Raw genomic sequence first — 23,539 nt, forward strand, 5'->3', positions numbered from 1 at the left:
ACCTCTGCCAATGCCTGCTGGGCTCGCAGGGGAGGACCCTCAAGGCTTCCCCCTTCACTTTGGTTCCACAGTAAACCGCTGTCTGCCCACACAAACAGGAACAATCGCACTCCACACAACCTATGTGGCTCAGCCCGAAGTCTTCCCGAGATAGCAGGAAAACGAAGATGATAGGTAATCCTCCCCGCTTGAGAGCAGAATCCCTGCTGCCCCCAGTGTCTAGTTGAGTAGGGTCTCACCTCCTGTGACACAGCACAAATCAACCAGTGTAATTAATAGGCACCTGCAATTGCCTTTACCTCAGGATATTGGCTGCGGCTTTCCTTTCTTGGGGAAGAAGGTCTGGGTCTCGCAAAACTTCTTCTAGCAAATTTAGGACGTTCATCTTTAGTTCATTGTTGAGTTCGAAATCCTACAAAATAAAATGGATATGTTTAAATTTCTGCTTTGAAGGGCTTAGCTCCATGATGCGTGACACCATTCCTCATGATAAATTCTCTAGAGCTATGTGTGGGAAATAAAATGTATGGGCCTTAGACTTCCCCTAGAGGTCCTGTCTTACTGGTTTGGGATGGGGCTCTGTTGTTATTTCTAACAGGCTTTCCAGGGATGGAAATTCCTCAAAGAGATATGTGTTTCTCTTACCTGGAACACTGTGCCTTGTCTCCACTTTTATTTTTATTCATCTTTCAAGCCCAGGGAATGATGTCATTTTTCCCAGGAGCCTTCTTTAATTGACCCAGTGGGTAAAGAGCTTTGCCCTGCCCAGCCACTGTGACTCAGTGGTTGAGCATTGGTCTATGAACCAGGAGTTCTAGGTTTAATTCCCGGTCAGGGCACATGCCCAGGTTGGGGGCTCATTCCCCCATGTGGGGCGTGCAGGAAGCAGCCAATCAATGATTCTCTCTCATCATTGATGTTTCTATCTCTCTCCCTCTCCTTTCCTCTATGAAATCAATAAAAATATTTTTTTAAAAAAACTAATTGCAATCATTTCAATTAAAAAAACATACTTTTGTTATATTTAGTAAATTAGGGGCAAAAAAGTTCATAATTTCAAAAAATGAAGACAGTGCCAAAGTCTAACCTAATTTGAATTGAATGTTTTTGCACCTCAGTTTGGTGAGAACCATGTGATACATTTTTCTCAATATTTCACTTTCCCTGTTTGACCATCAGTACCATTTCTTCCAGAACAGGAGCTACAGGGGCCCAGGGCAACACAGATGTTAACACCTCTTACCAATCATAGAACTTCAAGTATGTTTTCCTACCATTTCACGTGTATTGTCCAGCAGATTGTTGGCTGTTGATTTTTCTTTTAAAATGTATGCAAGAAGAGAGTAATGCCTTGTTGCTGCTGTTTTTTCTTTGTTCCACCCTCTCCCTCATTTTAACTGTTAATGATCTCACCTACTCCAATCTGTGTGCACTACCGAAGATTTCTCAGCCATCAGGAATCTTTTTCTTAATGAATAGTTGGTATTCATTAGTGAGATGATCAAATCCTTCTGTAGTAATGTTAGGTCCCTAATGATATAAATAATCTAATTATCATAAATGGATTAGTGTGAAGGACCTCAGGCCAGTGTTGGACCTTGCTGAAGGCTAATTAGTGGTTTAATCAACAAGCATCACGAAACACCTCCTGTGCCCCATGCTGGGCTTTCCAAAGGGAACCCTTCTGAGACCCTAGAAAGGTGAGTTGTGTAGAAGGTCTTGTTGCGAAAAACAGAATAATTTTATTATTCGACCTCTGGGAAGACTAGCCTGAAAGAGACCTTTGAAAACTTGGTCACATCTGCACAAACACTATTTGGAGCATGACAAATGGTTACAGGTGAATACTCGCACTGCCGCTGATGTAGCTAATGTAAGCAGATTGTCTGATGATGGCTGAGTCTGAAATATAAAAGTTCTCACTCATAATTTCCCCTTACATTTGCACAGGTTTTTACCATGTTCAAAGTGACTTCCTGCATATGATTTCAGTTCTTTCTCAGCTGATCCAGGGACAGACAAGGCTGGAGCCATGATCTAGTTTCAGCAGGGGCCACTGGGCTGAGAGGAGAGGTTTAAGGAGGGGGTGTGGCTCAGACGAGTCCTTTACACCTGCACTTCTCAAACTGTCATGTGGCCACAAATCACCGCAGATTCTGGCACAGCAGGTCTGGAATGGGGATTGAGATTCCACTTTTCTAAGGAGCCCCTGAGTGATGCGGATCACCCTCGGAGTAGCAAGACTTTGCCTTTAAAAAAAAAATCATGCAAAACACTCTTCCAAAACTGACTAAAAAAATCTGAATCATCTGACGTACTACCTAGCATGTAAAATTTCCTTTTTGAACCAATGCATGTAAAATGCAAAATTGGCCATTCAAAAGTCCCGGTCAAAAACATATTAACTGCCGAAACCGGTTTGGCTCAGTGGATAGAGCGTCGGCCTGCGGACTGAAAGGTCCCAGGTTCGATTCTGGTCAAGGGCATGTACCTTGGTTGCGGGCACATCCCCAGTAGGAGGTGTGCAGGAGGCAGCTGATCGATGTTTCTCTCTCATCGATGTTTCTAACTCTCTATCCCTCTCCTTTCCTCTCTGTAAAATATCAATAAAATATATTTAAAAAAAAAAACATATTAACTACTACCCACTAAAATGAAATCTGAAGCAGCTAAAAGTCACTTGCACTATTTAAATCAGAGATAGGTTATTCATAATAAATCTTCCTGACAGCCATTTTGTAATTATCTAGAATCTAATTTTTGGCTGTGTTTCCCTAGGCCCTGAAGTAGGAAATGAGACTATTAGGTGGTAGAAGATGTTGTGGCAGCACTCAGGACGTTCACTAGATGGCGTTCTTGGGCCGTCTGATTACAGTATCTGGGATTGGGCATTGCCTTGGAATTGGACCTGGCAGCCGGTGCAGAGGGAGCAGGGTCCAGTGTAGGAAAGCTGCCTGCTAAAGTTCATCTCACAAAGCTTCATGCTCCACATGAGTGAACCCTATGGCACCCCGAGGACCCGAGGCATTCACTGAAGTTATCACAGCAACAGTTTATTTAGGGTGGTTTTTGTTTTCCAATTCATGAAGCAGGGATAAGGAGACAGAAGATTAGAAAAAAACAACAACAACCCCATCTTACTTTCAAAGGCGAAGAGACCAGAAAATGTGAGACTTTGACATTTAAATCTCTAAAAAGGAGACTATAGCTCATTTTTTCTACTATTCTTGAGCACCTCAATACATGAGGCTTTAGGGGAGAAGCAGAGAGGGAACAGAAGTCTGGGCGGATGGGCACAGGACAGAAATATTAACCTGTGAAACCCAGGGAGAGAGGCTTGCAGAGGGGCCATCCAAATGCAGGCGAGAGCTTGGTAGTGCCTGACTGGGGCATAGGAGAGGGACTGGGCCTGGAAATGTAGGTCTGAACCCTGCCAGGAGGGGACAGCCTGAGCAAGTGTCAAGGACTAGAGAGTTGCACACAGCAAATGCTTAGGAACACATCACCGATGGATGGTGCTGTAATCCTCCTCAAGGGATACGTATTGTGAGGTGAGGATATTTTACCAAGATCTTACTGAGGCTACTCAAACACATGACTACATGAATAGAAAGTCAGTATTTCCTCTAGGTTAGGGAGCAATGCCTGGAGCAGTTATCATAACCAAGACAGTGAGAATTTGCCACATACTAAGTGATACTTTAATAACTTCATTATCTTATTTAACCCTCAATAGCAGCATAGTTACAATCATTATTATTCCCATGTTATATGCAAGGAAGTCAAGGTATAACGAATCTTAGTATTGTGACCAAAGTCACACAGGTAGCAGGTAACAGACCCAGGACTCAAGTCCAGGCAGTGTTGGCTGAAGCCTGAGGTTTTTAACTGCTACACCACACAGACTCTGCAGAAAAAGTGGGTATCAGTGAATCAGTGCTGGTGGGTTGGGCTTCAAGACATAACACAGTAGCTGGTTATCATGCCAAGTTGGGAACTATTTCCCACCTATACTAGCAACTATTTGAGATAGAGATGTTCAGATTTAGGTCTATATTAATAAGACTAGATCACACAACAGAAAAAATAATCTGTGAGTCAATAAATCAGATTCTCCAGCGCTTTAAAACGAATCCCTGTTGATAGTTTAGACATCATGGAAATTACATTCATTCTTTCAGGAGAACAGGATGGTCATTAGTAATATACTGCGTATGGCCAAGGGAATTCTAGGACACTGGGAAATCGGATTCAATAAACACAGTTTGAGGGTAAAGAGAATTATGAGAGTAATTTTCTCACCGTAATCAGTACAATGTATTCCTAACAATGGCCAGAATTTTTTAAAGGAAAAGTGGAAATACTGCAGAGTGGAGTAAAACCACATAAATAATTTTAAAACCTGGAGCGAAGGGCTCATAAAGAAGGGTTTTAGGATGCGTTAGGCTCAAACATAAGGGGTTTGACATAATGATTTTCAGAAAAATGAAAAGCACACTACTGTTTCCTGTCTTTTTTTACTAGAGGAGATGACAATTTAATTTAAATTGTGGGGTATATGTAGATTTTACTAGTATCTGGGGCCATTTTATCAACTGGGAAACGGGACAGAGATGCCCAGTGATCATCGCAAGATCTATGCAAATGAACCCTGACAGCACTAGGGCACCCTCCATGGGATTCCTCATTTTAATAAACTGGAGGTAACAAGCCTCCTCACCCGTGTGGTTGTCAGCTCTTTTAAGGAGGCGAATCTTTATTCAGAACTTTAACATTGTAACCCTCGCCCAGGAGCGGCTGTGCTGGCTACCAGCTGTCAGGAGAGACCCTGCACTGCACCCGTGGTCCTTGTTCGCCCACCACCAACCCCAGCCTGCTGACCTTCTTGCCACCTCTGGGCAACCTGGACTCTGAATCAGGGTTTCTCCGTGGAAAAGTGACAGGCAGGGTTTTCCAGCACTTCCCATCACCTAGCTACAAAAATATTTTAAAAGCCTCTTTGTTCACCACAACAGAAAGAACAGCCTAATTGAAAAACACAAGGGAAGGCATCGAGTTTGGAATGAAACCCTAGGAAGCAATACCAGGTAATGCCAAACTTGCCGATAGCTGCTCAGCACTTACTCATAAAGTCTTAGAGCCGTCCAAGAGGAACGTAACACATAGGAAGCGTGCACCTGACTGTCATGGAAGAGCCTAGGTACCAGGAAAAGGTAGTAAAACCCAGATATAATGAACCCCCAAATTCGGTAAGCACAGGTGCTCCTGGTGGGCTCTCCAATGTCTACTGAATGAATGGACAAAAGTTCATGGGAAGGGGATTTGATTTTGAGACAAGTGGCAATAAGCGACCTAATTCTTCTTAAATTGGCAGTTTGGGAAATGATTTTAGCAGATGTGAAGTGGGAGGCTACTAGGAAAAGGCACAATGCAAACTGTGGAAGGTATGTTAGAACAAAAATAACTGAGCAGAGGCAAATGGCAATGAACGACACCAACTCAGCAAGAAGGAAAAACTGTGCAGAATATCATCCATTCGATCATTTTCTAACAGATGACTCTGCATTTGAATGAGCTGCTAAATTCCAGCCTCTAGACCTGAACAGCTGTGCTTATAAGAATTTTAAATACTGCCCCACAGCCTTAAAATCAGATAGCTCCCACGCTTACATCTTCAAGCCTCTAAAGAGAATCCGTCAGTTTAAAAAAAAAAAGCATTTATCAGGAAAAAAAGAGAACCTTCCCTTCCCCCCTCCCCCCAGATGCTATGTTTTCCATTGGTTTCTAGATAGGCATCTAATTGATATGGATTACAGCTTTCAAGACAATGACAAAGATTGAAGGGAAAAAGAAATGTTTGAAAAGGGTCTGCTTCCTGGTGTTTTTTTAAATTTATGCCCCCAAAATGATCTTTGAGTTTAACTCAAATAGAGGCCTCTGGAAAATGTTATCCATGCCCTGCTCCATTTGAGGAGAAAAGGCGGATGAAGACAGCTGGAAGGCAGACTGTACTCCATCCCTTCCCCGTGGAGAGGAGAGACTCAGAGTCACAGGACTGCGGTGGAAGTGGAGCCTCTGACCTGCATCCAGGGAGAAGCTCCGAGCAAAGCGATCAGGAAATACAGGTGGACGGCACTGGGAGAAGAGTGGGCAGGAAAGGAACACAAAGAAAAGGCCACAGTGAGGTGGGACCTGGGGGCCTGAACAAAGTAGCCAGCTCCCCAGTGCTCTGCGGCTCTGTGAGGTCCCCAGGTAGCTCTCACGTCGTGATGGGTGGTGGCTGGCCAGGGAGGGGCCTGAGGACTGCACCCTGCCTGCCATGGTCCGCAGAAGTGCTTCCAAAGTCCCAGAGTGCTGAGGAGCGTGCAGAATGCGACTTGGGAAAAACAAGGGCTCCCCACAGCACTTCCATCAGAAACCTCTTGCAGCAGAGATGAGAGTGATTGGTGTGCATGAAATCCCATGTGGGGCCTCCCAGTGTTTTCCACCAGTGAAATCCATCCACAAAGGCTCAAGAATCCCACTGGCTCTACAGAGAAAGCTAAATTTCCGTCATGGCAACTAATGGGAATGGAAAATAAGTTCCGTTTAATTCTGTTTCACACTGACTTTGATCCTGCTGCAATGTCTCTCCGAGCACTGTTACAGACAAGCACAGGAAGCTTAGGGGCTGTTTAAAGGATAACAATAGGATGTATTAAAGATAAGGAAAAACTGAGGCATGAAGTTCAGGAAGTAGGAGCTTCTTACTTGGTTATTGGCCTGCACAGAAAAAAAATAAGAGTAAGGAAATGAAAATCTATCTTCAGGATTAAAAAAATAAAAAGAAGATCCATATCTAGCCGATAGATTCTTACATTTTATGGTTTTTAGAGCAATCTGATACATAATTCATTTGTGCATGAAAACCCTATACAGATCATTCTGGCAGTTTTACAGAGGAGGACAATAGCCAGCTAACACTAGAATCCAGATGGAATTGATGGTTCCAGATTTCTGTCCTCACCTGAGTCCTCACCAGGAATGGAAGTGAAATGTGATGCCCAAGGCAGTCTGTCCTGAGGAGGAGAGGACAAATGGCGATAAAATCACGTGGGCAGGATCTACTGCGAGAGTGTGAAAGTGAGCACCAGACTAGGCCCCTGAAATCAGGAGGAGCCAACAGGAACCTCAGTTGCTGGCCTAATTAAATTAACAGAGCATTCCCTATTTCACTTTGGCTGCTTTCATGGGATATCAGGTTTGTGAACAAATACTGGTTTGTTCTGGTGGACATTTGGGATTCCTTAGCTTCGCTATGCAGAGGTCAACGGGAAGTAGTGTGGACCACTAGAAGCAATGGACACTGGCTGATAAGGATGAGACTAACAAAGTGTAGCCCACCAATTATCTTCCCATGTGGTGATTTTATAAACCATTTGCAAGGCAGAAGCAGTAGGCAACCAATTTAAAAAAGAAATATTTCATAGCTGTCAGCATCTCACACTGTAACTATTTTCTCCCTTCTTGTTCCTGGTAGCCCCTCAGCACCCACTCACTGGCAGGGGACAGGCCCCAGGAACCGCACTGCACTCTGAGGCCCGGGAGCAGCGGGGCAGCCATCCTAATCCACCTCTCAGGTGGGGTATCCGGGGTCTCCAGGACTGCAGGATTTCCTGACCCTTCCCTTGGACACAGCATGAGCTCGGCTCCACCAGCTGCCTGGCCGGGGACCCTGGAGGCCCGGCAGGAGACTGCTCACAGCCCAGGTCCTCAGTGGCTGTTAGAGGGCGGGAGTGCTCCCCACACCCACCTTTAGCAAAGAAAAATCATTTAAAGTGACACAAAACAGACTCCTGAAGGAAAGTAACTCTGTGAAATTGCTACCTACACTTCCTGTATCATAAACAATGATGGAAACACCAAGCAGAAGCACTACTTCTCACCAGTCGCATTAAACTGCTCCGTAGTCCATCCTTCCCCACCCTGCATGTAGTTTTAGGCAGGCACCAAAGCCTTTCAGAGCCTGTTAGTTATAAGAACCATCTCGTTTCTTCGGTCAAAATGTCCAGTCTAATATAGTAATCAAAAGTCCAGTTCAGTCCTGACTTAGATGTTTCCCTCTGTCATAGCTTGGACTGCTTCAAGCCTGGAAGCCCACATGGAGACCCATTCTTCTCTCTCCATCATCTCCTCTCCACTTGCTTGCTATGGCTTCTGATCCAGGCTAGGCTCCAGGGGTAAGGACGTAGCCCGGCATGACATGCTGGAGCAGGTGGAGCCGGCCCTGGCTCCTCTGAATGTGGTAGATGGACAGTGACTAGCTCTTCCACTTATGGGGCACTTGGTGGGATTTTTAGAGCTCTCTCTATTGGAGACTTAAGGCCAGCTACGCTGACTCAGGAAATATCCGGTCTGCTGTGGGTCACTTTCAACTCCCCCAGGCCCTGGGCTGCCAGTGGTCTACCTCACCCCTCCAGGCAGTCATCCTGGACAGCATCCAGGGCAACCCAGACCGATTCCCCATGGACCCACCTGTTTCACCGAAGCATGAATGAATGCCACTCATTCCCAACAACCCACCTTTTTCCAATTCGTCCCAGCAAACACTTTCACCTTCACAGAGGGGAGGGGGCCATTTCCTGGAAGCTTCTCTCACCTGGTTGAAGTGAGAAGGAAGATCTCCTCCTCTTCCCCCAGGAGGTAGAGGACTTACACTGACAGCTCTCTCTGGAATCACCTACTCATTGAGCTCTCCTGCCTCACCCACAGGTGGGTGATCACAACTGTTCCCAGGGTCAGTTTCACGGGCCCTTAGTTTATCTTGGTTAGTGGCCTAGCAACTCTCGTAAAGATGTGCAGGCTTTTGGTCCTCTGCCTCCAAGTCTGAAATGATCAGAAGCAGATTTACTAGCCTGTCACCCAGTAATTACACTAAGTGCAACGTTTGCTAGTGGGCATCTTTTCCAATGGCTGGGAACTCCATGAGGTCAGAGGTTGCTGGCACCCTGTTCATGTTTACATCCACCCCAGTGTTTGGCACACTCTGGAGCTCAATCCTTATTAGTTACTGAATGAAGGAGGTGGGCACACAGAAAAGGGAGCAGCAACCTTCCCTCCATACACTCCTTTGGGAAGGAAATTTTTATGTAAGTAGATAATTTTTGTCTGATCTCATGCTTTAAAAATATTCCCCTTAAGCCCACAATTAAGAAAATGAGCAATTGTTTCATTCTCAGGCACTTGTCATTCAGATGGTACCAAGTCTGGTGAAGTGAGTCGTAACCTGTGGACACAGCTGCAGGCCCTCTATCAGTGCAATTCTGTGGCCTATAAAATTCCTCAACTAAGTGGACAAAGTATCTTTTCAGAATTTTTTGGCCAATAAAACAAGACAGGAAAACCAAAATTGCTAAAGATCATACATACAAGGCCTTGGACAGAGACTCAAGCACAGATCTGAACTGTCTATAGCCAGCCTCGAATTTCTCCCCCACCTGCCAGAAGCCAAGATCAACAGTAATTAATATAAATGCGAGAAATCTGGTCAGAAGGCTGAATGGGGCTTTTGATATTCAGAAGGCTGAATGTCTGCATTGTTATTACCTGCTGCTGACTCAATAGCCGAAGGCAATCCCCCAAACCTGGTGATCTCTTTACTGTTTACTAAATATCACCTTTGATATGTCTGTTTGCATTCCTAAAAGACAATTGTGTATTCTAGTAAATAAAAGGCAGATGGGAAGGGAGACTCAGTGGAACTTGGTCTCTTGTACCAAGCTCACAACTGGCTTCCCCCATAATTTCCAAATTTATATTTCTTGTCTTGTATATTAATTTGCGCATCAGCCCTTTCTCCAGGTCTTTGAACCCAGGCCACACTGGCATTGGCCTCATATCCGCCTGTCTGTGCGCAGAAGACAAAGCAGCCACAGGAGCATCTGGTTACAAGCTCAGCCACTCCAGGGAGCCTCAGACACCTTGGCATCTGGAATCATGCAAATGACATACAAAGGCTCCCAGCCAGAGACTCTCGTGAAGTGTGTGGACTATACAAACACGTCCTTAAGTTGGATTCTCCACACACGCAGCCCTGATTTCGGTCTCTGCTGAGTTGGGAACTTTAAAGGCTAGAGAATGACCTCCCCAAGAGGATGAACAACAGCAACATTAATATGCAAACTCAACTTGACCGCTATGACCATGTGCCCAACATTACAGAACCCCGTGAAGGGAGACACAGAGATGAACGGGACAGGCCCCGTTTGCAAGGAGCCTCTGGGCTAGTTGTAGGGAGATGAAATGTGGAAGCTGGAGGGATTTAGTCACACATATCTATATTGTACTTTATGCCTTTCATGCTTTTCAATTCAACATAGCCTTTAACTCTCACCACATACTTGAAGGAGGTAGGAGGGTAGTGGTTGTTCCCATTTTCAGAAGAGGAAATTAACACCCAGAGAGGCCAAGTGACCAGCTCAGGGCACCACAGAAGACAGAGTGGTAGGGGTGGAAGAAAGACACAGGTGCCCTGACCCTAGGCAGCTACTCTTGCTAATCCATAGACAGGCATATGGGAGGAACCCAGCTTGGCCTCATGGCTTTGCTTTCAACACAAAAGGTAATAATGAGTGAAAAAGTACACAAAATGAGGAGAAACTGGGGCAGAATATATTAACAGGTGCAAAATTTTAGAATCAGGGAAAAAAATGAAACATTCTTGTTTTACCAAATAGTTACTAAAAAAAGAAAAGGCAATGGTTGGATGGGGGCATATGTAATACTTTCAACAGTCAAGATTTTTTTTAAAAAAAATATCAATAAAAAAAGAAAAAGCAAGAAGGTTCTAGAAAAAGAAATGGCATTCTAGCACTACATTGGGGTGGAGGGAGTTGAGCATAACATCTAAGGAGAACTAACACCTACACCGTTGCAACTTTTTATTTCTCCTGAATCAAGTTCAGGGTAGAATCTGCCAATATTAGTCACCTTTGATAAAAAATGAGAAATGAATACATGATACCTAGTACTTTGTGGTAGACTTGATTATCTAATTATTTGGGGGTGAATTTACACCCTGTTGCTTCATTGTAGCTTTTCTGTTTTCTATAAAATGAAGTGGTATCCCTGGTTAGTCTACCATGTGAGGAAAAACACAATCATTCCATGTTGGCCTGTATTTTTTAAATGAGTGCAACTTCCTACTCATTTTTTTAAAGCTATTAATCAAAATAATCAGGGTGCCACAATAATGCTACATTCTTCCTTCAATGAACTCAACTAGCACAGAATGACTCAGATAATGAAAAATCCTCTTGTTCAAGCCCTTCATTTTTGTGATATGAAAACCAGAGATAACTAAGGTGAGGGAGTTAATTGGCAGAGTCTAATTATAACCCAGGTTTTCAGACCAGCGGTCTCATCTCATAGCTAGACGTTGCTTTTAAGGGAGTACATACCTTTAGATGAACTTGGATAAAGCTGAGTTGTTATTCTTTCTGTGAGCATCAGAGTGGTCAGCTTGCTTAGGGTCCATCAAGTCAAGGGTTGCATTCATACCTCCTCTGAGCTCACTGGTTCAGGCTATACCCACAGTCCGTGAGAGGAGGGCACACAGTGTGGCTTCCAGGAACATGAGCTGAAACCAGCTCTCTGTATTTGAACTGTCGAACCAATCCATTACCAAGAGCCTTCCTTGCCTTGCTCTAACTGCTCTTCGTGGAGCCCAAATGATGAATCGGGCTGAGAAAACACTCCCTTACCAGATACCAGCATGTCTGGTACTAGGATGTTACTTACCTCCAGGGACACCTGATGTTTTCCTCCAGGGGGTACCTTCTGTTTACCTCCAGGGACACCTGCTTTTTACCTCTACTGAACACCAGTGCACCTGGCACAACTCCACTTACAGAGAGGCCCCTGTGAACGGTGCTTCTGTGCGGCTTAGTACAGTGGCCCTGCTGTGGCTCTAGTGCCCACAGGTCACGTCACTTGTAGGTCTGAAACAGTAGACGTTGGCAATACACATGTGTTTGTTTTGATCAACATGTGTGTCCTCTTATTTCTTCCCTTCCTACATCCCAATTTCAAGGTTTGAAATTCTCACCCCAAAGAATCAGGAGGTATTGTACATGTATGAGACTTAAATAGTTGATTTAAAAAACTCTTGAAAATAATTAATGAGGCCACTGAATTACCTGTGCGTGCTTTGAGACCCAGTGACGGAGGACATTCAGTACTCGATTGGTGGCTGTTCTACGGATAATAAACTCTTTGTCACATATTCTGTCGGTGTTGTTAAATCCTTAGGAAGGAAAGAAACACACACATGTTCTAGTTAAAGCCAGTCCCCAGGGACCTGGAAAAAGTCATTTATTTCAGGACATTTGTTAATGAAACTCACATTTTGACAGTGAAATGACACATTTTGGCAGTGAGATGCAAGTGGCTTCTAAATGCTGTGAACTCTGCTTACTTACCTGTATACCCTCAGAAATGAGTCCACCAGAATTACAGGTGCAATTAAATGAATAATGTTCATGTTTATTAAAGGTCACTGATTAAAGCTAAAAGCTGGTCAAATGACACTTCCATTTCTGCCTGTCTTGCTCTATAATATAAAGCTGAGAAGTTTTAACAAGTATTTGGGTCAGCATTAATTTATACTTTTGCCCCAAAGTGATTATATAACTAATAGCATTTTCAATACTTGTAGATGGATGAGCCCATATCTTGGTTACCACATGCAAATACTTCATTGTGCATGGATATTTTGAGAAGCAGTATTGTGTAGTGGTTAAGAACATGAACTCCACAGTCTGGATTAAAACTGTTCTCCTACCATGCAAATTACATCACCTCTCTGGTGACCAGTTTCCTCATGTCCTGCATGAGATAATAAGTGTACCTACCTCATAGAGTTATTGTGGAGATTAAGTTATTTAATATATGTTAAGCATATTGGTTCAGTGTCTTTTGAATCCTCTCTGTGTTGGCCTGTGTCTCCATCTTAGCGACCTTTTCACTATCAAGAAACTAGTTTAATATATTTTTTTTATTTTTTAAAAAGATCTGCCTTCCAATCATAATTAACCATAATTAATTAGTTATACATTTCCTTTAAAAATTAATTCAAGCTTTACATAACTTTACTGGAAAACTTCTTGAAAGTTGTCTAAATTACTGATTTCATTTCCTCATGTCCTACTCTAAGCTTCTCATCACCTCTCATCACCATAACAGTTGCCATTAAATTCACTAATAACCTCCATGTCCCCTGTAGCCAAGGTATCTCTATCATCTCTCAACAGAAACCTCATCCTATGATCACCTATAAGAAAATATTTATATCCAAGATCTCTTTTTTAAACTCCAGATCCATATATCCAACTCTTGACATTTTCCTCTTAGATGTTTCAGACTCATGGCCTTTCCACCAAACCTTGTCCTCTTCATGTTTCCTATCTCAATAAAGGAACACCACCAGCCATCCAGTTAGATAAGCACCTCTACATGAGAAGTTAAAATAGAAAGTGGCCCAGGCTGGCGATAGCCATAGGGCTCCTGACAAAAGCACACACAAAACCTCTCTGAAGGGACACCCACTCAACCTCAGCCTGTACTGGATTACCACCAAGAAAGCCCCTGAAGAAAAATTCACAATCAAAATTACAAAACACACAAACCCTCTACCATGAACAAGGATCAGTAGACACAGGGATCAAGAACTTCCCACTCCCCCCATCACTACTACCAAGAATTTCAGGTACTAGAACTAAGAGAACCAAAATTAAAATGTTTACAAAGACTAAAGATGTAAAATGGAAATTGAAAACATGAGGAAAGAATAGTAAGTATTTTAAAAGTCAGATTTTACAAGAACCACATAAAGCTTCTTCAAATTAATAAAATTATGCTTTCAATTATTATTGAAAAACAGAAAAGATGACATTTAAAATCCAACAGAGAGATAACACAGATTAGACCCAGCTGAATAAAGAAAGAGCAAACTAGAAAGAGATCTGAAAATTAGATCTGAGAAAATTACCCAAATGTAGTACAAAGAGCTAAGGAGATGGAAACAGAAAAGAAGGGTTAAAAGACACGGAGGTAAGAGAATTTTCAACGTGTGTCTAGAAATGTGTCAGAAGAAGAGAAAAAAAAAATTAGAAAGAGGCACTGTAGGAAAAGGGTTCTTCAGACTTGATGAAAGACATGAATCTGCAGGCTTAGGAATCACAATGAATCCCAAGCCAGATAAATAAGTGGAAACCACACCTTGACAAACTGTGAAATGGTAGAACTCCAAGAAAAGATATCTTTGAAGCAATTGGTGAGAATATATATGTTATCTATAAGGGACAGGCAGAAAAAGAGGATGGGAAATGGGAAAAGTATATTAATCAAATTAGATCACAGGCCTCAACTGGAGTGAGAGCTGGGAAATAGTAAGTCAGCATTTTTCGGGATGATGTCAAATGCTCTAAAAATACTGAAAAAGTGGGATGAGACAGCTCCCCACCCACATGTATAACTATAAAGATAGTTAGTCAGTGAGACAGAACAGAAGGGGTGAAAAGTGAAGATGAGAAAGGGACTGAAAGATGGAAATCAAAGTGAAATGGTAAGAGAGAAAAGCAATTTTAAGAGAGCTGCTATTCATTTAAAATATTTTAGGGGAGGGGAAGCATTTACCACCATTGGTCCCTTGTGTCTGTGTCAGGGGTGGGTGGAGAGGAGCGTTTACTTTGAAAGACAGGCAAGGAAGGCAAGGAACTTTCTTCTGCTCTCCAAATTATTTAGTATAACACATAAAAAGGCCACTTAAGAGGTTTTTCTTTACAAAGTTTCCAATGTTTTCATAAATTCAAATCCCAACCTCCATTACCATTTAGGTTAGGATTTGATTATATTACTTGGATGTTCTTCATAACTACTTCTAATTACCATGTTTTTAAACTTTTTAATGTAGAGCATAGCTTGGTAAGTTCTTGAACATCTGTTTGCTTTCCAGAGTTTATCACCTCCTGCCATTCTCAGGGTTCAAAAATTCTCTTGGAAATTGACCAGATACTCACTTAAGCAACCTTCCTCAATGCCCACTCAGCCAGAGTAGGAGGGTCAGCCAAAGGTAGGACCAGCCTTCCAAGTACAGCGGGAACACCAAGAACCAGGAAAGGGAAACTCTGAAGACGCACCTTCTACCTTCCCCTTCACAGGGGACCCAGCGCTGATATGACTTCAGGATGAACAAGAAGTAAAATTCAGGGCAAATTATTTAATCTCTCTGTGGCTCAGTTTTCTCACTCATAAAATGAAGAGTATAGTGTTGCCACATGCAGTTGTAAATAAGAAATAGATTTATTATTAAAAAAATATAAAGTTCTCACCTATACCTTCATCTATTCATTCCCTTGGCCCAATGGCCTTCACAATATACTTTTGACAGTATGCTAGTCATAAGGACAGCATGCTAGTCATAAGGATAGTCAAGCTCTTCATTTTCTTTCTGAAAGACCCCTTTTACTGTTTGAGCAACAGACAGAAGTCTTTGATTTTAGAGAGAAATACTCTCTCAGTTCTATTGTAAACGACCTACAATTTAACCAGATGCACAAGCCATCTATCTGGGGGGCATACCTGTAGCAAATCCTGACAGATCGTGTTTTATAAAAGGGGCTACTGCTTACTCAGGAGTTGAAATTGCCTTATTTAGGCTCTCATGTGCTAGCTGACATGTGTGGTCTTGCTGTAACAAAGCATATAGATCCACCCTCCTGATCAGACAAGACTGTCTCCCCATTTTTCAGTCTTGAAAGCTATAGGATCAGAGCCATAATTTTCCACAACTGGCCAGATTTCCTCCTTACTGCCAGCACCCATCTAAATCGGGGGCTACTTGGGTAATATTCCTAATTTAAACATGAACTACCCAGCTAATTGGTGGCAATTTCCAAGGAGAGGCCATTCTGTCCTAGAATCATAGAGTCACCCCAAGGAGTGTTGTGTCATTCCTGGAATAGCAAATAGCAAATCTTTGTGGGGCTTTGAACATCTTTCACTTGCCAACTGTGACAGTACAACCAAACTCTACATGTACCGGGAGAGTTTATTTTACTTATATCATACATTGAGAATACTGTCACTCTAAGATTCCTGTCTATCAAATTTTGTTTTTGTTTTATTATTGTCTAAAGTTTTACATATGTCTTCTTTTTCCCCCACTTGACACCCACCCCCCATACCAAGCCATTCCCATCCCAGGCAAGGCCCACCGCCCCAGTATCTGTAGTGTCTATCAAATTTATGCATATTGTTTTTTAGTTGTAGGCACTGGCTAATTTGGGCAACAAAAGTCCTCTGGGAAAGTGATAAGGACCAAATCACCATACATAGGAATTTAAGAATGAGATTCAATTTCATGATCCTTCCCGCAGACACCATCTGAGTCATTCTACCCCTTGAAGCAATTGGCAGATGTGTCACCTCTCTCACTAAACTATACATTCCTTCGAGAAGAGACTTTACTAGTATTTCAGGCATCTCTGTAGGCTCTTGAGCTTTGCACATAGACACGCAGCCGGTATTTTTCTTATCAAAAATTGCATCACTCCCAGTGGAAATGATTCTGAAGTGTCTGCAAATGCTACATAACTGAGTTAAGGTCATCCTTTCACCATACTACCATGAAGACTATGAATATGAAATCTGTTACAAGCAGAACTTAGGACAAAGTCATGGGGAGTGGGGGCAAGGAAGTTGAAAAACAGAGAAAAGGAAGGAAATTTTCATTTTGTTCTTCAACTGATGTTGCATAGTGGCCCTAAAGATACTAATGAGCAATGAACAAATGCTACACTGTTTTTGCCTCTTTTTAAAAAACCACTTTTTATAAGTGTGTCCTTACCCTTTAGTGTTTAAGTTCTCCTTCTTACGCAGGTCAACATGAGATTTTTTTCTCTACCTGTAATTAACTGTAACAGAATGAAAAAAAAAATGCATCTTTCTAGATGGAGGAAAAGTAGCTCAGCAGGTCCATCATTATTTGTGATGAATGGCAAAATCAATGTCTTTCCTTCTCTTTCATTTTTTAAGGAAATCAATAACTGTCAGCTGAATTGTTATAATAGATTTTTAAAAACATGTGCTACTTAGATTCCTTTTTTTTTTTTTTTAACAGGTGGTGAGGCAGACTTTATCCAAAACCATCCCAATAGGTACAGGGACCCCTGCGTGGGATTTTACAGTAGGCGGAGGAGAAGGGCTCAAGGTTGAATACAATGTGGGCACCTGGGAACTTACAGCGCAGGAGGTAGTGTTGTCAGTGATGGAAAATCATTGAGGGAACAGCAGGGGTGGAGGGTTCTGACTAATCCAACCTATCAGGGTTCTTGCTGAGGACAGTCAGGTGGTCAGACATGGGAGGAAGAAGAACCTGATCAGATACTGGAGAGTGGAGAGATTAAACTAACTCAGCAGGGTTCTTACTAAAACTGGATTTTGCAAGGAAATGTACAGATAGGTCTAGGAGAAGATTCAAAAACTTGTCTAAAGATTGGTCAAGCAAAGATCATTGTCAAGACCAAATGAAAATAAATTTGAAGAGATGAACAGAAGTCTGGCCTGGCAGAGGTGGGACCATCTGCACAATGTGGATTAGAGGAAGGGTGGGCAGGTACTGGGCTGGGGGCAGGATGGAGAGAGGTATTAACACAGCATGACCCCTCAGGAGAGCCTATACTTGTCTAAGGACTGAATGTTTCTGCTTCATATATATCCATTTCTAGGCTGGACTTAGAGAAATCTGGTGTCTCTAAAGCGATTAGAGCTGGGATATAGGCCATGGGGGAATAAGTCACATATTTCCAATCTGCTGCATTTACCAACCATGTCAGAAGCACTACAATGAGCAGAGTACAGATAATTTGGTTGTAACTGACTTCTCATGGGCAGCATGGATGTCTTAGTGGGCATGTCTCTAGAGTCATTTCGACAGCGAGTATGTTGTAGGGGCCAAATCTCCATCATTGGAAGAAGGACATGAACCCCTATCATCATGGGGTTCACATTTGGAAGCAGGGAGAACAGTAGCATAGGAATAAATTTCATAGTAGACTGAGAAAAGTGATGTGAGAAAAAACACAGAGCATGAGAAGTGGGTTGGGAGGTGAGAGGAGTTGTGACTTTAAATCCCGCGTCTGATCGAAGACTTGTAGTAGAGGCAGATCTTGGGGGAGACCCTTCTAGCAAGACGGACAGCAAGGCAAAGAGCACAGGAAGGAAACCTGGCACCTGCCGTTGCTGGCATTGCCTTCTACGGCCACATTCGTTTAAAAGAACAGCCAGCATGTATAAGCCTTAGCTGGGTGGCCATGTGCCCAACAACAATTTGGGAACCCATTTAATCAGGCCAGATGTGGGCTCCTAAGAAGATGGTAAGGCAGGTCCAAGAAGAATGGCTGTGGGAACATGGGGTAGTCAAATGGGGTGCCTTGCCTGCAAATTTGTCATGATATTCGTCTGACATGATTGTCCCATTTGTTAACTTGTGCGGAATGTCAGTGCTCCAGGACCAAGCACAGGGAAAGGCGACTACTCGCTCAGTCTTGGACAAAAGGGAGTCTGAGCCCTAAATGCACAAAGGTTCTCAATAAGTTTTCTTTTTAAGGATGATGAAGAATATGCGAGTCCTGGCCGGACCCCCTTGTTGAGCACACCCAGAGCACAGGGACGCTGCTCATTCCTGGAGCTGCTGTTTCCCGTGGGGTCTGAGCTTGCACAAGGCTTGTGCATCCTGCTAAGGATTTCCAACTTCATCCCAGGGGGGCTGGGAAAGCAAGTTCTAAACTGGAGAATTACACGTCATCCTTCTAGTAAGCCACCAGCTTTTTTGTATCAGGGATTCTCAGTCGGGACTCCATGGACACCTCCTGAAGTTCTCTGGGTCTGAGAGCTCCTTCCATCAGTTTGTGGAAAGCTGAGGGCCCCATTTTTCAGGGGTGATGACAGGCTGTAGGTATTATTTCGTGGAATTAGCACACAGCAGAGGTAGGCAGACTCGCTCCATCCCACAGGTGAGGATGGGAATTTAGAGGGTCAAGTACTTTGCTCAGGGTGCTAAGCAAGTGGGAGTCAGGCCTCATGGGCTATGGGTTCCAAAGCACATGTCAGCCAAGCCCACGGTCTGTTTGTCCTTCCGATGCAAATACAATGCAGGTGCATCTACCAGGCCAACCACTCAGCTCACAGCTCAGCATGATGCCCTGCCCACTGGGTGTTCTCAGATCTCTGCTTAGATTCTTAAAGGAATGATTTTATAATAAGTTTTAAATAAAACTTATTGAGAACCTTTGCGTATTCTTCTTTTAATTCTCCCAAGTCCATAAAACATAGATTTCGCTTTTACAGATGAGAAAACAGGCTCAGAGAAGTTCGACGGTCACCAAAGGCCACAGAAAGTTAAAAAAGAGCCAGGATTTATGTCCAGATTACTCAATTCTAAAACCCAGGCTCTTCCACTGAAGCACACGGCCCAAGAGGCTGTTTGTAGGGAGTGCAAGTGCCGCCTTTTATGCTGTGTGATTTTTCAGCCCTGGCATCACTGCTGTCATCAGGTCTCAGGCTGGTGTAGAAATACAGCAGGAACAAACCGCCAGTATGAAGGGCGACGGCGGCTTCTGCCAACGCAGAGGGGGTGTTTGAAGACTTGATGAGCAGTAAAGTACAGAGTAAGCAAGTTTCAATGGCCTTTCAAGAAAATTGCTGAGGCAAGAGGAAAAGAAAAGCTAGAAACTTAAAGGTGACAAAGGAGACAACCAGACCAGTTTGAAAACTAAAATATACCCATCTATTTAAAAAGCCAAATATCTACAACTCTTGGTCAGAGTTTCTTGAGAGCAAAACCAGTCTTATCAAAAGAGGTCTTTGAAAAGAGAGAATATTCTAGAAATGGTTAACATGAATAACACCCCCAAAATGACAAACCTTAAATTTCCTGATAGTTTTCTGCCCAACTTCATAACCAACTGTCCAAAAAGGAAGAAAGATTTCCTGTACATTAGTTTGAATTCCCTGATGAAAACTCATTAACCCCTTCTGGGTAAGATGCTCTCAGCCTGATGCATATGGAACAATATTCATATCCTTGCCATTAGATAAGTTTCCCCCACAAACCAAAATTATAATAATCTTAAATCCTGCTATATATCTTTCTACAGAATCCTCTACACATCTGGAAATGCTTTTCCGTGGGGGTGGGAGATGGAATGATAGCTTCCTATGCAGGAAGGTGGGTAGAAAGTTGTGAATGAGTATGCACCTGTGCACTCAGGTGCCGGGGGTGGGGTAGGAGGTGAGGCGGGCAGGAGCTGGCTACAATACTATCTGAGATTTCCTGAAGAAACTAAAGCAGAGGGTTTTAGAGATGGTTGGGAAGAGGGTATGAAAACAGGCCATTTTCTCCCTCTCAATTGTAAACATATAAGAATTTCTACAAAGTGTTTTTTTGTTTGTTGTTTTTTGTGTTTTTTAAAAAAATATATTTTATTGATATTTTACAGAGAGGAAGGGAGAGGGACAGAGAGTCAGAAACATCGATGAGAGAGAAACATCGATCAGCTGCCCCTTGCACACTCCCCACTGGGTATATGCCCACAACCAAAGTGCATACCCTTGACCAGAATCGAACCTGGGACCCTTGAGTCTGCAGGCCGACGCTCTATCCACTGAACCAAACCGGTTAGGGCTCTACAAAGTGTTTTTAATGCATAAAAATGGTAGATTTTACCATTAAAAATAAAATGTACTTTGGGAGGGAGAGTAGAAGCCACAAAACGCAAAATTTCAGTAGGCACAACATATTTATTGAGCGTCTTTGTGCCAGTAATTTTTGTAGGACCCAGGATACAGCTATGTCAAGGAAAATTAATTAGCTGCTCCTAGGAACTGGCCTTCTACTGGAGGAGACAAATGAAGATATAATGTAGTGTTATTAATATCTCTATACAGGTACATAAGGAAAATTCAGATATTGAAAAGAGCTATGTGGAGGGTACCTAGGCTAATGTGAGAGAGAGCACAGTCACTAGGCTGGGTTGAGGAAGGCCCTTCTAAGCAGAAGACATGTGAGTTACGACTTGAACATCGAAAAGAAGGTGGTTATCTGGAGATCTGGGGGAAGAATGTTTCGGAAGAACAGTGAATGAGACAGCTCAGCCTGACTGAGGGCAGAAAGCAGCCCAGTTTGGCTGGAGTCCATGGAATATGGGGACAGGAGAAGTTACACAGCGAGCAAGATCACCAAGATCTTCCAGGCCAAGTTAAAGAGCTGGATTATTTTTCTTTCTCTCTTTGTTCCCTACATCACTGGTTTAGTATAAAAGGAACAGACAAATTGAGGTGATGCATAGGACAAGGGGTGGGAAAAGGGCACACAGCTTCCATGCCCACTGTAGGCTCACCACTCTCCCCGAATCTTCACATGTTCACCAACCCGGAAGCTCTAAAAGCTGGATTTTATTCTCTAGTATTAGGAAGCCATCAGAGGTTTTTGTGCCGGGGAATCATATAGTCTGATTTACATTTGGAAGGGTTACTCTGGCTGCCTTGTGTAGCGTGGACTAGATGGGGCAAAAGTGGACCAGGTATGAGGCAGTAAGCCGGCTGATCCAGGCGAGGCAGCTTGTGGCAGGAGTGCTGAAAACTGTTCAAAACAGACGGGCTAGGGCTTACTGATGGATCAGATTGGAGGTCTGTGCCGAATTGAATAGTGTCCCTCAACATTCATGTCTACTCAGAACCTGCCAACGTTACTTTATTCGGATATAGGGTCTTTGCAAATGTTACGATGCCAAACTGGATCAGGGTGGACCCTAAATCAAATGATTTGTTGTAAGAAGTATAGTTATAAGAGGGGAATTTGGACACAGATACACTCGGAGGGAAGAGACATGTGATGACAGAGGCAGAGATTGGAGATCTGCAGACATAAAGTGAGTTCAGGCAACCCAACTCTGGAAGTCTCTCCAGAGAAGGGCTCCGCTCTGTCTGAATAGCAGGTCTGTCTGGTCCTGCCCAGGTTCAGTTACTGTGTTTGTTGCCCCTACTCTGTGTCTTTGATCACACCACCAGAACTTGTCAGGCTAGCTTCTGCTTTTCCTCTGTGCCCAGAGGCGGCTACAGAGAGGTGGAGGGTCAGAACACAGCCATTCATGCCTGCAGCTGCTCCACAGCCTTTCATTTTAAATTCTGTATCTGCTTTGAAACATACAGAAAGTGCAGGGAGGAGACTATCCCTGCCTCTGGTTGTGTACTGAAGGGTTCAATTTAAAGACCCTCCAGGATTACAGACCGACTCTGAGCAGCTCGCTGCACAATTCTACTCCAGGGAATTAAACAATGCTGAGTAATCAATGATTCACCCCTAGTCCCTTATGCCAACCGCTTTGGGGCCATCCCCTCATCCTTCAAGGGCAACATCCAAGTCCAACGACTCACAGTGCTGGTAATAGCACAATATGGCAACACTCTAATCAGGGGTGGGCAAACTTTTTGACTCGAGGGCCACAATGGGTTCTTAAACTGGACCGGAGGGCCGGAACAAAAGCATGGATGGAGTGTTTGTGTGAACTAATATAAATTCAAAGTAAAGGAGCGGAGGGGAGAGCAAGAGAACCGGATAGAACAGCCGGATCCGGCCCGCGGGCCGTAGTATGCCCAAGGCTGCAAGTGCATGCTGCCGGATCACCCCATTCCTTCCCTCTCAGCACACTGCCCCCCCACAACCTGTGCCTTGAAGGTTGCAGTCACCTCATGAGGGTGATTAAGAGACACTAACTCCCCTTTCCTTCAAATTCTCTGCAATTCCATCCTTCCTCTCTTCCTTCAGCCCTGGAGAGAGCAGCAAAATGTGATAGAAGAAATAATGGACTTGGTATTGTTTAATGGGCTTATCTCACTGAATGACCTTGGAAAAGTCCCTTCATTTCTCAGGGTCTCAGTTTCCTCTTTGGTAACAAGTGGTGCTTATCTAGATGCCTCTAAAGTCCTTTCCTCAGTGTCTCCTTGGACAAAACTCAGGTCCTCACAATGCATCCTATACCCTCACTTCCCTGGCATCATCAATCACCTGCCCCCTGTCTTTCATCTAGCACCTCAGTCTCCCTGGATCCCTCCCCTCTGCTAACAAAAGCCTTTCCTCAACACTGCCACTCTCTCACATGTGACAACGGAGGCATGTCTTTCTCGCTTATCATACTCTAGGAAACCTTAGAGTATTTGGAAGCAGGCAAGAGCTCCCAGCAGGAGGAATGAAGTGTCACGCTGCTCAATGGTCCTGAGTGCTTCATGGGGTAGTTGAGCAATACCAATTCCATACACTGATGCATCCGTGAGTTTATATAAGGCCCCCTGAGTGGAAATAGACCACAACCCAATCTATTTTTTTCAAGTTTCAGTGACACTGAGATGCATCAAGTGGATCTGTGTGGCACAGACAAAATCAGCTCAGACTATAGGAAAGGATGATGGGGGTTCTTAAGAGTCAAGTCACCAGAAGCAAAGA

General features: G+C 43.5%; 1 protein-coding gene across 4 annotated transcripts in view; it reads right to left on the reverse strand.

Annotated features, from left to right (window-relative positions):
• The window catches only part of RASGRF2 (Ras protein specific guanine nucleotide releasing factor 2), a 188,227-nt gene that overhangs the window by 19,498 nt on the left and 145,190 nt on the right, over positions 1 to 23,539 (reverse strand). For all 4 annotated transcript variants that reach the window (XM_080679969.1, XM_080679968.1, XM_080679970.1 and 1 more), the window contains exons 18-19: positions 12,177 to 12,283; positions 300 to 412 (exon numbers count right to left, since the gene is read on the reverse strand). In XM_080679969.1, coding sequence (XP_080536095.1) covers positions 300 to 412; positions 12,177 to 12,283 — 220 coding nt within the window. The remainder of the gene's footprint in view (positions 1 to 299; positions 413 to 12,176; positions 12,284 to 23,539) is intronic.

The sequence above is a fragment of the Plecotus auritus genome, assembly GCF_963455305.1.
Source record: "Plecotus auritus genome assembly, chromosome: 7".
NCBI classification, from domain to species: Eukaryota; Metazoa; Chordata; class Mammalia; order Chiroptera; family Vespertilionidae; genus Plecotus; species Plecotus auritus.